At 42.4% G+C, this 17295-nt stretch overlaps 2 protein-coding genes across 3 annotated transcripts in view; one reads left to right on the top strand and one right to left on the bottom strand.

The window, feature by feature from the left end:
* LOC138018726 (something about silencing protein 10-like) overlaps positions 1–17295 on the bottom strand; it is a 34110-nt gene that overhangs the window by 11551 nt on the left and 5264 nt on the right. For both annotated transcript variants that reach the window (XM_068865409.1, XM_068865410.1), the window contains exons 5-13: positions 15017–15112; positions 14726–14774; positions 14442–14516; positions 12679–12794; positions 4637–4684; positions 4387–4437; positions 2748–2804; positions 2104–2172; positions 1001–1041 (exon numbers count right to left, since the gene is read on the bottom strand). In XM_068865409.1, coding sequence (XP_068721510.1) covers positions 1001–1041; positions 2104–2172; positions 2748–2804; positions 4387–4437; positions 4637–4684; positions 12679–12794; positions 14442–14516; positions 14726–14774; positions 15017–15112 — 602 coding nt within the window. The remainder of the gene's footprint in view (positions 1–1000; positions 1042–2103; positions 2173–2747; positions 2805–4386; positions 4438–4636; positions 4685–12678; positions 12795–14441; positions 14517–14725; positions 14775–15016; positions 15113–17295) is intronic.
* Positions 5164–9675, top strand: LOC138018728 (uncharacterized). Its single transcript, XM_068865412.1, has 3 exons — positions 5164–5721; positions 6951–8290; positions 8494–9675. The coding sequence occupies exons 1-3, from the start codon at positions 5316–5318 to the stop codon at positions 9529–9531; spliced, it is 2784 nt and encodes a 927-aa protein (XP_068721513.1). The 5' UTR covers positions 5164–5315; the 3' UTR covers positions 9532–9675.

Here is a 17295-nt window from a genome sequence, read left to right as displayed (position 1 = left end):
TGCCGGCAACGCGAGCGTCCGTTTGCACACCCTGTTGCATGTTGTTGGGAGTTGTTGCACGAAGTTTGCAACTGGTCACACTTTTGAGCCAACAACTCCCAACATTTCTTTTGTTTCATGATCACCGTGGCGTAGCGCAACAATGTTGGGGCCACGCGCGCGCATTGCATCATATGGTCTCCAAGGAGATAGCAAGGCATTAACATTTTGAAAAAAAAAAAAAAAGCAGCCGAATTTTGTACGTTTACAAAGTCTTATGGGCCGTATCCTTCCCATAATACACTGCAGGTCCTTACATTGTTGGGATTTCTTCCTTTTGCACACAACTGCCAACACCATCCAACATCTGCAGAACCAACAACTACCACAACTACCAACAATGTTAGGAGTTCCTGCCTCCTTTTGCACGGGGTTGAAGATGTCGTTTGGAGATGTTTCTGTTGACGTTGCCGTTATCCTTGCTTAAACTCACTACCGTCTCGCAATTCACTGTCTCAGGAATCAACTGCTTTAATTTCCGACAGCGAGATCATTGTTCGGCAGCCCCTTCAAGGGTGGACGCCGCGGTGAAAGCGTGCCTACTCTTGTCCGTATTTTGAAGACGGACGGAGGATTTGCTTTCTACCAGCGTGAATCATTAAGAGGAATGGAGAGCCAGGGGTGTTCGTCGGCTAAGGCCGCCTAGTATGATGATCAAACACCACCGTTTTCAACGAGTGAGTATCAACATAACTTTCTTCCCGATCCATCTCTCTCTAAAGCCTTAACGCCTATTTCCAAAAGGGAGTTGTGATGAATTGTTTAATAAACTGAATGCAATTGACGTGAACAGTTTTCTGCTTTAAAGCAATCATCCAGTTAAGCAGTTAAAGCTCAAAAAAAGCAAGTACCATTTGAATTATAAAAGAGCAGTTATCGGTTAATCATAGCTGTAGTTCAAGCACAACAAGAACAATGCCGATTTCCTTCACGACAAGAAACAAAATGTCAAGGCTCTTACTTGAGATAGAGCTGATGCTTCAATTCAATATAGCTGGCTCCCTGCAGGCAAAAAAGAAAATCAAAGAAATTTAACAATGTTTGCTTCAGACAACTAAGTTAATTTACGAATTATAACGCGTCTGTCTATAGAAAGAGCGCTTCTTTCCTCACGCACAGCATAACACTGGGGGAATTGGGGGGGGGGGAAGGATGTTGCATGTACAGTTCAGTGAAGCATGACAATGCCAAGAGTGCCAAGAGTGATTTGTGCGCATTGCTTTTACAGGACAAAATCCCCAAAACGCATACGGTCGATTATTAATTAGTTTAGACAATGTTTAACAAAACCGCGTTCCAAGCCATTTTCAATTTTGCCAACAATTATCTCTAAAAATTGTCTGCTGCTGATGGTAACAAGAAGGCGTGCATTCCAGACTAGACAAAAATTTATCTACTTAAAATATACTACTTTTACACAGATTTGGAGGTCCACTTATTGTCTTCAGCCGCGGCTTAAGTTAAACTTTGTTTAAATAACTGGCCCATAGTGTTATATGATGACTTTATTACAACAACCAACTTAAGTTTCAAGCTTACACATACTTTGTTAAGCACGAGGACTCTATTGATCAGAGAGAAAACAAATCAACATAAAGCAAGTCAAATGATCAAAAATAATGTTGGTTTTGCTTGAGGGGAAGCCTAGCAGAGTAGAGAACCAACCAAGGTAAGGGATACATGGCATCCACTCCTGTGACCGGTTGCTCGAAGCCTGATTAGCGCTAATCGTTGGTTAAAAGGTATCAAAACCGATAGCTTTCCATGGTATTTAAAGCTGGTTAGCGCTAACCATGCTTCGAGCAACCCGGGCCCGGAGTAGATCCCGGGCCACAATGGTGCGCAAGTGCACGATCGCGAGGATCACCATTGGATAATAACCCTGGAAAGGTGAATGTCAGCAGTGTCCATGTAACGAAAAAGTCTTAATTCCGAGTGGTAAAAGCTAAACGGACCAAAAACGATTAATCCTCAGGGTGTGTCAGTTGTTCTTTAACTTAAGGTGGCAAGCCGATACAACCATAGTACAAGTAATCATAGCAAATAATTATTCTACTATACTACCTCTTCGGAGATCTGCCCCGCTCTTGCCATTTTCACCAAAGGATGAAGCCTTTCAGTCACTTCTTTTAGCTGTTTCAAAAACATTTTCCAGTTTAATTTGTATATATCAAAATTATATCTCTTTAGAAAAGGACCACTGCGGAGTATTTTCGAGTTTCTTTAAAAATAATGACCGGTATAGCTTTTTCTTTCTTTGCATATAATTATGGGAGGATCATTCCTTCATTTCAGCATGCATTTTTTTTTTCATGAGTTGTTTTTTTTAATTCACTGTAGTTTTAAACAGCAAGGTAATCACTCTCACAAGATTTCAATCCAAGAGACAAATAAACAAAAACAACAACAAAAATGCCACGACAACTTGAGAGAGGAATCTCTACTTTGTCACAAAATCCAGTTGGAACTGCTGATAATAAATGTAGCTTCTTACAGCGTGTCTTATGCATGCAGCGTTTCAACCTTTCTTGCACGTAACTGTGTAAAAAACCAGAACACAAAACTGAACTTTTGAGGTGATGTCTATGACTCACGGTCATCTCACTTGACTTACATGATTCTGTAAGCTCTACATACAGGAACATTTAATTTGGTACCACTTGCATACTAACATTACTTTGTGATTTAAAGCAGTGGCCATTCAATACCTTTAGCTTGAATTCATCCATGAGTTGAAAAAGCTCGGGAGACTCTTTGATCAGTATCTGTTGAACGACATTTTTTTAAGCTTTGAATAATGAAGAATGTCTTGTAACGCAGAAATCAGATTGGAGGAAGTGCATTAAGATGATGTCTCCACATTAATTTTTATATTAACCTTGGATTTAAATTAGCCAGAGGTGAGTACTGCTGTGCATGTAAGTCTGAGTGGTTACCAACACAAAGTTAATAACGGTACTAAACTGTAAGTTATAAAAATGTCAGGTAAGTGCTGCACTGTACCATAAAGGCCAGACCAACAGATCAGACATCACAGATGTACCTGTAATGAATTTATCTGTACGTTCCCACGTGTTTTGGAAACAGTGTTAAGACTTGAAAAGCTTTCCATCTATAATAATTATCTGTACATTTGTCAAAGAAGAGACAGCACCTCCTCTTTCTCAATTACAGTGCTACATTCATTTGTATGCTGTAATAATTTTTATTTTGGGGATCCTTAGGACACTGAATAGCTGTTTGCATGAATGATTTGAAGCAAAAAAACCTCCTGCCCACACTTATCTCTAAAAGGAGACAGTATTTGAGTGCAAATACAATCTGAAAGTCTTGTTAAAACTGCTTTAAAAGGGTTCAACATCAAGCTGTACAATTATGTACAATGTAGCAAATGAGTGGGCGTTAACATTGTTAACACTCCAACCCTTAAAGTGCCCCTGTGATCAAAAAAACCACTTCCTTTTTTCCTTCAGATTTTGAAAGTGCGTTTGCTTAACACCTGACTGGCAAAATTTTGAGCTTTGATTTTTATCCAAAGGCCGTTTACTTTGAGTGTAAGTTTTGGATTTCACGGTCCGCCATTACTCACGTTCAAAACTGACCGACTGGACCTCAGACGGTTTGATCCAGGGAAAAGTCAAAATCAAAATCTCAGCATGTGAACGGAGCTTATTATATGTGCAAAGCGTGAGTTTAAAAGTCTGAAAGCCCAAAACCCCCGTGCTGCATATTAATTCTGTGGCGTACACACGTATTGCATTCTTAAACTAGTGAGCCTTTGACGTCATTTTCTCCTCGATCCAGCTCTCTCAAGAACATAAGCTTCAGTGGGCAAAAACAAACTTAAAGCTTTTAATTCATTCGGACTCAACATGGCCGCCGTGTGATTAAGGCCCATACAGACAAAGTCACAATAGCCCAATTTCGATAATTATCATCAAAATTCAGTCATACATGTAAACAAAAGGTTTCATCTGGAGGCTCTGGGGAATAAATGTAAGGATTTCCATGAGTTTATTCCCCGAAGCCTTGAGATGATGACTTTTGTTAAGGACTGAATTTAAATAAAATTAAATTGAAATTGGTCTATTAACATTACAAAGTGTCCCCCAAATGCTGGGCATCAAGTATACTCTACGCTAAAAATAATGCTAACCTTTACCCTTGCCTTATTGTTGGAAATACATGTAGACTGGGTAGCAAAGGCTTAGACAAAGGGAAACTTCGTGTTGAATGTCAAAATTGGGCCTCCATCCAATTATGTAGTACCAGGAATATTTATTTACTATTTTCTGAACATACATGTACAATGCAAGTGAAATTTCTGCACATTCTGTAATACAGTACCTGAATCTTTTCTTCACTGGACAACTTTGAAAGGTCCTGAACAATTGTCTCCTGGAACACAACCACACAATATCTTGTAAAAATAATGCTGACCTGGACACTAGAAGCTCTTAAGCAATCCCTGGTTTTGTTTCAAAGCTTACCAACTTTAATGCAAAGTGCACTTAATATGGCGCACTCCACAAAAATCTTTTAAAGGATTTCAAACTTGTAATTAATTTCAAAAACACTACTACCACTTCTGCTGTACCTTATTAAAGTCACCTTCACCTTCTTCCTTTTTAGATATCTGTGGAAGCTTGAGGTAATGAAAACAGCAATCATAATTATTAACAACCACCAAATTTAAAAGAAAGATTTTTGGGCACTGTATCTACTCTACTGTATGTTGCTGTCCCTCTCAAAAAGACATGCCTTATTTAGAAACCATCATTATTGTAACAGTACACTGTAGTGTTCATAATAATTATTGTTACTGGTTGCGGTTGGTTGGTTAGTTTCTTAAGAAACCAGAAGTTCAGAGGTTTTTCAAGCCCTGTTGCAGGACCAATATAAGAAAATTCTCTATTTGTTTCCAAGGTCCTAAATTCTTCAACATCCTAATTTTGAATTTCAAAATCCAACAAGTACATTGCCACCATTTCCCGTAAACTGAAAGCACTCCTCTTAAAACTATACTATTTCATTGTTTCCCCCATTTGCTTCTTTTAGCCCAATCTATATTTAATGTGGCTAAATGTAATTTAGGCTAAGTTAAAATCAAGCCAATGCTGGTCAGCGGTGGTCTGGGAATCAGGCGCATTGAGGTGACATACGGGGTTTCTCGATTCGCACGTGCTGGTCGTTTCTGCTGTGTGAGGTGCTGTTTGTTTCAAGCAACAAGCGTTCAGTTGTTCCGCTTTTTTCGTCTTTCCGTCGTCCTCGCCGTTATGACCGCCCGGCAAACCAACAACAGCTTAGCAGCGGCTCTCTCTTCTCTCAGTGCTCCATCAGCGCCGGTCTCCAGTACGAACACACGCGGTACGTCTTCAATTGTGTCTTCGCAGTCCAGCGAGTCTGTTGTTGTTTCCTCGCCACTGGTGAGCATTCCGGCTTCGGCAAATCCACTTCCGACGGCCTCAACTGCTGTTCTTTCACCTGATCTGGTGTCTCTCATTAATCAGGCTGTTCAGTCGGCTGTTCAGGCTTCGCAAAGGCAACCAGGACCAGCGATTGCGGATCCCGTCTCCTGTCCTGGCGCCAGTTCGTCATCTGCATCGTTGGGCGGTTTAGCTTCGACGTTTTTCGCCGCTGGAACGGGCTTTCCGCCTTCCCTTTCAAGCTCGTCGACCTCAGGTAGGCTTTCTCCTCTTGTCGTACCTACTTTTGTATCTACTTTTAACGCTCCGGTCCCGGCAATCGTCTCGTCTTCGGGGCAGGCTTTAAGTGGCGTTTCTGCTCATTTGCCGCCATCCATTGCACCGCTGTCTATTGTGAACTCGTTGGCGGATCAGCCGTTCGTCGTGGGCCCGGGCTACTCTCCCGTTCCTGCCAAGCTCGTTACGCAAATCCGTGGCGGAAAATTCGTTGACTTGTCGGAACTTTTAGCGGCGAATTTGGTCAGCTCAGAGACCGAGCCTCAGTTAATGCTCGATGGGCGTTTGGTTTTATCAGCTCCCCCGAAGAAACCTCGTCGGCGTATCGAGGATATCACCACTTGGACGGAAGCCTTCACGGTGTACTCGCTTGTCCTAACGTCGTTTTTCCCTCATCGTTGGAAAGATTTAACGTTGTACAAGTTGTTAATCTTGCGGATTTCTCGCCAGTTTAGCGGACGGGTTTGGCTTGCTTACGATAAAGCTTTTCGCGAACACGCTGCGGCGACTCGGTTGGCCGATTGGTCGACCATGAACGCACAGCTCTTCACTTTTCACGCCGGTGGTGCTTCTCCTCGCAGCCCCAACCTCGGCACGTCGCCGGATTCCTCTGAACCAGTGGGTTCCAGCTCTTCGAGGATCCCTTGTATGTCCTGGAACAAGGGAAGGTGCACCGCCCCTTATACGATTTGCCGCTATTATCATCGTTGCAGCACGTGTGGCGGCGCCCATCGTTCTGTATCATGCAGTTCTAGACCAGAACGTAAGCAGGAGAGTTCTGTCAGGCGCAGATCTCGGTCTCCGGCATTTAGTGCCTCAGCTGGCCAAAAAGCACGGCGTCAGTAACGATTGGCTCCAAGAAGTTTTCCCCTTCTCAGAACTTTGGAACATGTTGCGCGTACTTCGTTCATTATGTAGTTAGTCATTATGTAGTTAGTCGATTGCTCAGTTAGTAGTTATGTAGTTAGTCGATTGCTCAGTTAGTAGTTATGTAGTTAGTCGATTGCTCAGTTTGCTCAGTTAGTCGATTGTTCAGTTTTATTAGAATTTTTCACGGTTTTCTTTGCTTGCCCCTGTTGTGCTCTGGGCTTGTTGAATTAAACTTTTCTCACTGTTGCTGTATTGCTGCCCTTACTTCAGGATGGAAGGGGGGGGGGGGGGTAGGGGCGTTAGCGGGGAATTACCATCTCTCATTCTGTTTCCTTCCAGTCTCCAACCCCTTGCCCCCGGTGTCCGTGGTTAGCCCTCTAAAGCCTGAAGTGTTCGCTGCCAAGTTGTCCCAACATCCGGACCAACATCTTGTCGCCTTTGTCTTGGACGGCCTCAGGAATGGCTTTCGCCTGGGATTTCAGCATTCCAAGAAATTAAAATCAGCTAAGTCAAACAAGGCCTCTGCTAATCAACACTCCGAGGTCATTGACCGCTACTTGGCTAACGAGGTCTCCCTTGGGAGGGTTGCAGGACCTTTTTCCTCCCCACCTTTCCCTCATTTGCACGTTAGCAGCTTTGGAGTTATCCCTAAAAAGGGTCAACCAGGCAAGTGGAGGCTCATAGTGGACCTGTCATCCCCTGGTGGGCTAAGTGTTAATGATGGCATTGACCCTGACGAGTTTACCATGCAATACATCACGGTTGATCAGATCATTCGTATGATCTCAAGCTATGGCTTAGGTGCCCTGATTGCTAAATTCGATGTTGAGGCAGCCTACCGCAACATAGCTGTCCATCCATCTGATCGATATCTCTTGGGTATGAGATGGCGGAAGCACTATTATGTTGATTTAGCGTTACCATTTGGCCTCCGCTCTGCTCCTTATATTTTCAATTCTGTGGCGGACATGGTGGAGTGGATTCTCCTACATACACACAATGTTTCTGCGCTGTTACATTATTTAGACGATTTTATTACTGCAGGACCGCCAGATACTAACCAATGTGCTGAGAACTTAGCCACTTCCATAGCTGTTTGCCGTTCCTTAGGACTTCCACTCCACCCGGATAAGTGCATTGGCCCGTCCACGCGTTTAGTTGTTTTGGGCATTGAGTTAGACTCAGTGGCTCAGGTGGCCTGCCTCCCCTCGGACAAGCTCCTTGCTTTACAGGTGCTGCTGCAGTCGTGGCGGAATCGTCGCTGGTGTACTCGGCGCGAACTGGAGTCCCTCATTGGCCACTTACATCATGCCGCCAAGGTCGTGTGGCCCGGTCGTACCTTCCTGCGTCGTATGATCAATCTGCTCCAGTGTTTTCGTAAACGGGACCATCCAATCCGCCTGAATTCTGAATTTCACCTGGATCTTCAGTGGTGGCTTCAGTTTTTGTCCTCTTGGCATGGCGTCTATTTTTGGTTGTTTCCCGGCATGTCGGCCACCCCTGACCTCGAAGTTACATCGGACGCATCCGGTTCCCTTGGCTTTGGTGCTTACTTCAATGGGGAGTGGTTCAGTGGCGCATGGGTTTCTTCTCAAGCCTCTCACTCTATCGCCTATAAAGAGTTGTTCCCGATTATCATTGCCGCTCATGTTTGGGGGCCCCACTTCGCCAGGCGCCATGTTCTGTTTCGCACCGACAATGAGGCCGTGGTTTATATCCTCAACTCTAGAACATCCAGGATTCCCGTGTTAATGCGCTTGCTTCGCCATCTTCTCGCCTCAGCGGCTCGTTTCAATTTCTCCTTTGCCTCTCAGCATGTTCCAGGGGTTCATAATTGCATTGCTGACGCTTTGTCCCGCTTTCATTGGCAGGAGTTCCGGAGGTTAGCACCCCAGGCTCAGTCGCTTCCAGTGTCCATTCCACCTCATCTCCTGGAAGAATTGATTGGCTCTCATTAGAGCGGCAGTGCCAGTTCCTGTTAGCCCATGGTTTGGCTGACTCCACCCGGAGATCTTACGCATCTGGCCAGAGGAAATTTGTCAACTTCTGTGCGCATTTGGGCAAGTTGCATCCCAGTGGCTCCCCGTGCCCCACCGATGAATGGACATTGTGCCTCTTTGCCACTTTTCTGGCGGGATCGGTTCAGCACTCTTCGATTAAAGTTTACCTTTCAGCAGTTCGTGCCCTGCATATCGAAGAAGGCTTCCCAGACCCTCTGGTGAACTGTCTACGTTTGCAGCGAGTTCTTCGTGGGATCAAACGGACCCAAGGTTCCCCTGAGGCTCAGCGCCTTCCTATTACGGATCACATTTTGATGATCATCTTTAGGTCTTTGGATTTATCAATTTTCGACCACTGCATGTTTTGGGCCGCCTGCAACCTAGCATATTTCGGCTTCCTCCGATCTGCTGAATTTACTGTTCCTAATTTGGCTAGTTTCACCCCGGCACTCCACTTAAGTGTCGGTGACATTTCGGTAGACTCTGACGCCAATCCTTCCTGCCTGCGCGTGCGGATTAAAGCCTCCAAGACTGACCCTTTTCGGAAAGGCTGCTTTGTCCACATTGGCCGGGGACGCTTTCCTCTGTGCGCCCTTCAAGCTGTTTTGGCCTATTTGGCTGTGAGAGGGAACTCGGGTGGCCCTCTCTTTCTTTTCCAGGATGGTCGGCCCCTAACTCGCGCTGTCCTCACTGCTCGTCTCAGAGAAATCCTTGCTGGAGCGGGTGTGTCGGGCAATTTCTCCAGTCACAGTTTTCGCATTGGTGCGGCCACGGTGGCAGCTCGCAACGGCATCCCCGATCACCTTATTCAGGCCTTGGGTCGTTGGTGTAGTTCAGCTTACCAGTCGTACATTCGCACTCCATCCGAGTCATTGGCTTCCCTCTCTTCTCATCTCGCGTCTGGCTCAGTTGGCTCGTGACCCAGGTATACGTGGGAATTCATGCGGATCACAGGAAATCATGCGGATTGCAGGAAATCAAGCGGACCAGTCCTCTTCCGTTTTTTAGGGTCGCTTGTGGCTCGCTTGCGCCTGCCTGCGGTGTCTGGCCAGGACTCCTTTAATCAATCGCGAAGTCCTTGGCAATTTCCTGGTTCAGTTCCTACCTCAGGCAGAACCTTCTTCATGCCTTGCGGCCGGAGGAGCTGTGGCGGACCTTGCTTTAGTGCCTCCTTTTCACCTTGCCTCGGTTAGCAGACTTCTCAGTCTTATTTCATGATCAGCTTCACGGTACTCGGGTAAGTGTCGTCCAGTGTCGTGTCTTGAGCTGGGGGTGGGTGCTTGTGTGAGTTTGGGTGGTGGCGCAGGTTCCACGTCATCCCTGTTCGCGGCCCCTTCGCCTTCCAAGCACCCTTGGGGTGGTCTTTGGGTGGTGGCCGCTCGCAGAGTTGCCGTGGAGGCCTGTGTGCTCTGCTCATGGCCTGTGGCTCAAGCCTCGTTGCTCGCCCCGGAATCGCCGCCCACTTTGGCAGGCACCATCTCCAAGCTCGTCCATTGGCGATGAGTTTAAATGTGGCTAAATGTAATTTAGGCTAAGTTAAAATCAAGCCAATGCTGGTCAGCGGTGGTCTGGGAATCAGGCGCATTGAGGTGACATACGGGGTTTCTCGATTCGCACGTGCTGGTCGTTTCTGCTGTGTGAGGTGCTGTTTGTTTCAAGCAACAAGCGTTCAGTTGTTCCGCTTTTTTCCCCTTCCCTTCCCTCCCTCATTGGTGGATTCGGTAAGTATAGGGTTGGTAAGTATCTCCACTGACTTGGTCAGTGTGACGGTGCCTGGTGGGTGGTGGCCGCTCGCAGAGTTGCCGTGGAGGCCTGTGTGCTCTGCTCATGGCCTGTGGCTCAAGCCTCGTTGCTCGCCCCGGAATCGCCGCCCACTTTGGCAGGCACCATCTCCAAGCTCGTCCATTGGCGATGAGTTTAAATACAATTACCTAGTATACAGTATTTCTAATGTTTCCTACACTGTCTAGTAGCTCTGCCTATAATCTGACATGTAAACTTCTGTAAATACAGTACTTTGTATATTAATTAAATAATTGAGGGAGACTATCTCTCATAAGCCAAGTGGTTTCCTTTGGGCTTCCTTGCCATTAGCTTTTTAACCCTTTCAGCCCCGATAGTGCCAAATGGCACTTATAGATTTTACTCTGTCTAACGCCAGACGATTTTACTCGTCAATGGGGAACCCCTCGGGGCTTAAAGGGTTAAGCTAACAGCGTGAAAAAACTATGTCCCCGTTTAACCCTTTCAGCCCTGATAGTGCCAAATGGCACTTATAGATTTTACTCTGTCTAACGCCAGACGATTTTACTCGTCAATGGGGAACCCCTCGGGGCTTAAAGGGTTAAATAAATACTACACTCTGTACTGAGGCAAAACAATAACCTTGAACTTGAACTTGAACTTGTGTAACTGGTTGACGCAAATCTGGAATTAAGCTGTCTTTAAGCTGGCAATTTTTTTTAAACTTGCCCAGCATTCAATTTCAGTTGAAGGCCCTTAATTTCACTGCACTTCAAACCTTAAAGGAAACCTCCACTAAAACAGGAATATATCTTTAAAATAGTTAATATAATGTTCACAATCAAACTTGTTCGAAAGTTTTCCAATGGGAGCGTTTGTATCCGAAATAAATAAATGTTAAAAACGCTTGTTTTGGTTTTCAAATTTCCCGGGCGCCGCCATCTTGAATAATTGTGACGTGTCATGGTTGCCCTATTGTTTTAAAACAAAAGCTCTTTGTGCAAATACAAAAGAGCAACCATAACACGTCACAATTATTCAAGATGGCGACGCCCAAGAAATTTGAAAACCAAAACAAGCGTTTTTGAAATTCATTTATTTCGGATACAAACGATTCCATTAGAAAACGTTTGAACAATTTTGCTTGTAAACATTATGTTTAATATTTTAAAGTTGTATTCTTGTTTTAGTGGAGGTTTCCTTTAAGGACCCACTGACGTATTTTTTGGGGTGCGTTGCTAAGGATGTAATGGTTATGTAATTTGAGACAATTTGGCATTTTTGGTCAGTTTCAAACTTTTGTAAGCCAATGACCCTAAATATGACGTCATCATACCACACCCATGGTCAAATGACCAATAAAAGAAAACTCTAAATTTGTCTCCGTGCTACGCAATTTGGTTATTTAATCGATGGTCTGATAATTTGTATTCATTTTTGCATCTAGCCAAGCATGGTTTTCTTTTTATGTTGAAAAATGTTCTTTTTAAGACATAAACGATACTGAAATACCCATAACTTTTTCAAAAAAGATGATTTTAAAAAATCAATGCTTAGCTATATTCTGTATTTGGGGGTGGAACGTGCCATGTAAAAAAAAAAGTACATGTAATTCAATTTAAAACCGCCGGAAATTTAGCTTTTTTCTCAAACCAGAAGTCAGTTCGTTTACGCATGCGCAGTTGATCTGAGAACGAGTGCGAGGAAGGGCGAGGAAAAACCTTTGATGGAAACAACAGTTTGTGCGGTGACTTTTGCTTGTGAGTGGGTTTTCTTGTCAGCTCATGATATGATGACGTCAGTTACCGGAAGCAACATTTCACTTCCTTAGCAACATGCAAAAAATCCGTCTGTGGGCCCTTAAAGCAAGATGTTTTACTAGCAGTTATTACACTGTATACGGTAATACCAGTAGGTTCTAGCAAAAATGCCAAAATGCAGTGTACATGTTCACACAGTTACGGAATATGGTGTTGTACATGTAGGGGAAAAACAAGACAAAAAATAAAACAAAACAAAAAAAAAAAAAAAGAAAAGAAACAAAGAAACTTCAAGTTCAAAGTCTGCTTTGATTCCAAAAATTTATTATCATTATAACGAGATGTAGTTTCACATGTTCTTACAGCCCATAAAACAAATGATTTGATTGCTCTGAGAAAAGCAACAGATACATTGTACATTTGTCTACTAAATACTGTAACTTTAACATTAAAAACATTAATTTTATTTATCAATGATGACGTTGGGATACTCTGAAAAAAATCCATGTGCTATGGAAAAGGAGTTAAGCAATTACTAATTTGGATATTACTGTTGATAAGCACCTCGAAGACATCAGCATCAAAATCTTGTTCCTCAAGGGAGGCAGCCATTTGTTTTTGCAATGCCAAAGCCTCTTCTTCTTCCTCCTCTGCCAGCTCATCCATCTCTTCATCAGAGCCTGAAGGTACCCACAGGAATGCCAATGAATACCAATGAACAAAAGAAAAAGCCATCATTAACTACATGTATCTTCTGTGTATTTTCAGTTACAGTAAGTACTGATCATGTTCTGTAAATTCCTGACCGTTGTCCCACAGGTAGCCCAAGTTCGGTATAGGATTTATAGACTTTGTATGGGAAAATTAATTTTGAGCTTATAAATGCTAAAGTAAGCTGTAAATGTAGAAATAAACTTCACTTACCTCTACGTACAGTTGTCCTCGTCTTTTCTGTGCAATCGGAGCGCAAACTGAGTCTATTTTAGGCCAGTTTGTGGCTTACGATTTTTTTCCATGTCGTTAGTTGTCATTTCCCCTCATAAAGAAAAGAAAGGCTGGTAACTCACAGCAATCTCGTCCCACAAATTGCTCTCTCATCACAAAGCAACGGACCAAATCGTCATAAAAACACCACAGCCTTAAGGCCAGATAAATTCCCTATCACATCAACTCCACTCCGGGATTGCACCACGATTTTGACGGATAAATTCCAAAATAATGTTTGGCCTTTTATAATCTTTTTATGTGCTCGCCTTGTTGTGTGGCTACAGGCGCTACAGCTTGATGGCAATCAGAATTACATTCTGCACTCTCATTGGACAATTTGAAACACTTGGCCAATGAGAGTGAAGAAAGTAATATGATCACCATAAAGCTGTGATGCACGTAGCCACACTACAACGCTAGTGCAAGGGAAGATTGTAAAAAGCCGAACATTATTTGGAATTTATCTGGGAGGCAGGGTGGTTTAGTGGTCATCAACCGTGCCTCCCAGCTCTGCGACCTGGGTTCAACTCTGGCTCGGATCGTATGTGGGCTGAGTTTCAGTCGATGTCAATCTGACTCCAAGGGTTTTTCTCCAGGTACTCTGGTTTTCCTCCCTAATCATGGTCCGACCTCGTTGAGCTGCGCCCTTAGTAATTCAGTCTCCGACTGTGAGAAAGGGCGATTAGCAGGTCAGATATTATTAAAAATAGTGGTGCAATAGCAGAAAGGAGTTGATGTGATAGGAAATTTATCTGGCCTTAAGGTTGTGGTATTTTTATGGAGATTTGGCCCATTGCTATGTGATGCAAGAGCAATTATTTGTGGGACAATATCGTCGCGAGTCACCAGCCTTTCTTTTCTTTGTGAGGGGAAATGACAACTAACGACATTGTAAAAATTCATAAGCCACAAACCGGCCTATTAAAAACGGACTCAGTTTGCGCTCCGATTTGCACAGAAAAAGAAAAGACAACTGTAAGTAGAGGCAAGTGAAGTTTATTTGTTTATCATTTATAAGCCCAAAGTTAATTTTCCCATACAAAGACTATAAATCATATACCGAGCTTGGGCTGCCTGTGATTGGCCCACAGAGAATTCAAGATCAACAAAACAGTACACTCACTGGGACCATCAAACAGCATAAAGACATTGGCATTCTTTAACATAGTTCTTATTATAATAATTATAATAATCACAGTTGTTACGTGTAACCAAGGCTCTGAATCATAAGATTTCTTTATCATTACATATAACTTCAATAATTAAATTTTATTAAAACATGTGCACATGACTGTATGTAAATGTAGAACTTCAGTGTACTGTACATTGTGAATAATCACCTGCGTATTCTTCATCAATGTCACCATCATAGAAGGCAGATTTTCGTCTCCCCCACGATTTCACACTTGGAATGTCTAAACAATAAACCACATATGGTAAAGCATGCATAACTATTAATCATAACCTTTGTGCAGGGTTAATTTTCATGTAACGTTATTAGTTATACATGTACATCAAAAACATGTACAGTGTAATAAAGAAGTTGTAATGTTAATAATTATTGTGGTTCATTATAATTTGTTGACAACGTGGGCTTCATAATTCAGTCAGAGAATCCACCAACCTCCACCATCCTTCCCATTTTCACGCACTTCCTCCTCTTCATCCTCCTCCTGAAAGAGTTGGATATTCAAATCTCTTCAATCAATAGTTATTAACCTAAATTTGTCTTTGATAACCCTCCTAGTTTTGACTACATTTTCAAACAAAGGATTTATCATTGAACAAGAATGAACAATTCACAAGTATCACAACAACAAGAGATACAATAAGCTCAAAACGGTAAAGGAGCCAAAAGAATTACAAGAACAACATTTTTTCCATTATAATAAGAATGACAAAATAATGTTCTGACCTCTTCAAACTCTTCGTTTTCATGATCGCTGCCACCTCCATCATCCTCATCATTATCAGATGAATCATCAACATCCAGTGCTAATACCTCTTCATCCTACATGTATGAATTTTCATATTGCCGGTAAACAGAATTACAAAAAAATTTAGGAAAAATTAGTTACCCTTCAGTGGCTTCACTAAGTACAAACATACCAACAACTGTCAAAAAGCAATGTCTCCTTCAGACAGAGTAGTTGGCTAATTTACAATGTACTTTGAACTCTAAACTGAAAAACAGCCTCTCACACAACTCTGGGAGCCATTGTCAAGCTAACCGCTGCCAACTGACTGTTTCATTTCACAACCAAACAATGTACAATGTAGCATGGTATACAATACAAACTTTAACACAAACTAAACTCAACAAAGAATATCCAACTCATACTGTGAAGATCTCTAATCAATCAAGAGTTGGCTGGGAACTGGGGTTCTGAAATTTAGCCAACAATGATGAATGTCAAAAATTAAGCAACAGACAAAAAAATACTGAATACATGACTTAAGGTTCCTCGAGCCAGACCCCAAAGGTGTGTGAGAAAACATTTTCCATTTCCTTCATGCCTCAGCCAGTGGAAAATAAAATGAATCTTTCAAACCTAAGATTAAAGGGTGTACAGTACATGCACATGTAAGACTCATTTTGACAATGATAACATGAAGTTGTCCAAACATGATTATCAATATCCATTCTTTTGAAATGTAAAATGCACCATTTGGGAGAAATCTTTTAAAAATGACATGCCCCTGGACACTCTAGAGAAAGGTTGATACAGTAGGTCACTCAACTCAAATCAGCCGACAACTTCAAGCCTCTGCTCTAAGGAAAATTTCGGGGAGCCCTTCAGCTGCGGTGCCCAGCCCTCCAAGTTGGTCGCCCAAATTAATTAATTTTAATTAATTATTTATTCAATTAATTATCTGAGATCAACAACACAGCAAGATCTTCATTCAGCTCTCTCTCAACTAAACATTGCTGCTACGGCTCTGGTGATCGTCGAACTTGCTAGTCCAAGAAAAACCTGCAACCCGTCAAATTTTTCACACCATACTTGGGAAAGACAAGAAAAGTGTCAATGCATGCCACCGATGTTTTTCAGGTTTAAAGTGAAAAAGTAGAGATCGCGGCAGGTTTATGTAAAAGCGTTTGGGTGTAATACATGCAGGTAAACCTTTTTACTGGTTAGTTAGGTTGAAAATAAATTTTCAAAACGTGAATCAATGCCACTTGATTCCTGTGGAGCTTTTGTGAAAACTGCTGTTAGTAAAACAATGAAACCACCGCGGCCCAAAAGCTATCAATTTTTTTTTTGAGCAAGTCATCTTGATCTGGATGAAAATCATCTCTACAGGACAGAACTAAGGTATTTTTTACTTATATTATCAGTAAAATGTTTAGTGGAATGAGCTTTTTGTGGATTCGGTCGAAGCGCCAGTCACAGCGTTATTTGTTTAGGGCACGCAATGATTTGTCACTGAACCAAAGACAAGGCGGGATTGTTCTGTTTCTAAAGCAACAACAAATAACATGATCTCTTTCCCTTTTTTTGTTTCGTTATTTCATATACATGTACAGGGCAAAAACAACCATAATCTAAATATATCTTAGCCAAGCACGCGCAGCCGCAAAAAAGAGTAAAAATATTAAATTTGCATAAAGCTGCGATTCCTGGGGTTCATACAAAAGTAAATTGCACCACTTTGCCGGCCGCGCTTTACCGTTGTCAGAGCAGAAGGAACAACTCTTTTTTAAAACGATAATCAAGAAATGCCAACTCCACATTCCAATTTTAATGCTATTTTTTGAGAAAGAATCGAAATTTGTGCGGCCACCGGCCGTCACATGCAAAGTCACGGATTATGTTACACATGAAATTATGTGGTACGGCCTTTGAACCGATTGTTTCGTATGAAGAAAAAACATTTTCTTAGAAGTTTCGTAAACTGTAACCACCAGCATATTAAAATTTTTAGCCACCTTAATTATCTGCTAGAAATACAGTAAGCTAGAGTGCCTGGCCGGGCGATTGGGTAATTTTTCTCACTCACCTGAAGCCAAATGTTAGTCGCCTCAGGCGCAGTTAGAGCACAGCCTTAAACTTATCAATTGAAACCCATGATCTTTAAATCATACATGTATGCATTATTCAATGCAAAACTGAATATTATAATAATAATAATTATTATCATAATTTACTTCCTTATGGCTGAAACAAAAATAATTAATATTTTTGTTTCAAT

Source organism: Montipora capricornis, chromosome 10, assembly GCF_036669925.1.
Source record: "Montipora capricornis isolate CH-2021 chromosome 10, ASM3666992v2, whole genome shotgun sequence".
Lineage (NCBI taxonomy): Eukaryota > Metazoa > Cnidaria > Anthozoa > Scleractinia > Acroporidae > Montipora > Montipora capricornis.
Note: the sequence above shows the minus strand (reverse complement) of the source record. Positions and strands in the feature narration are given on the sequence as shown.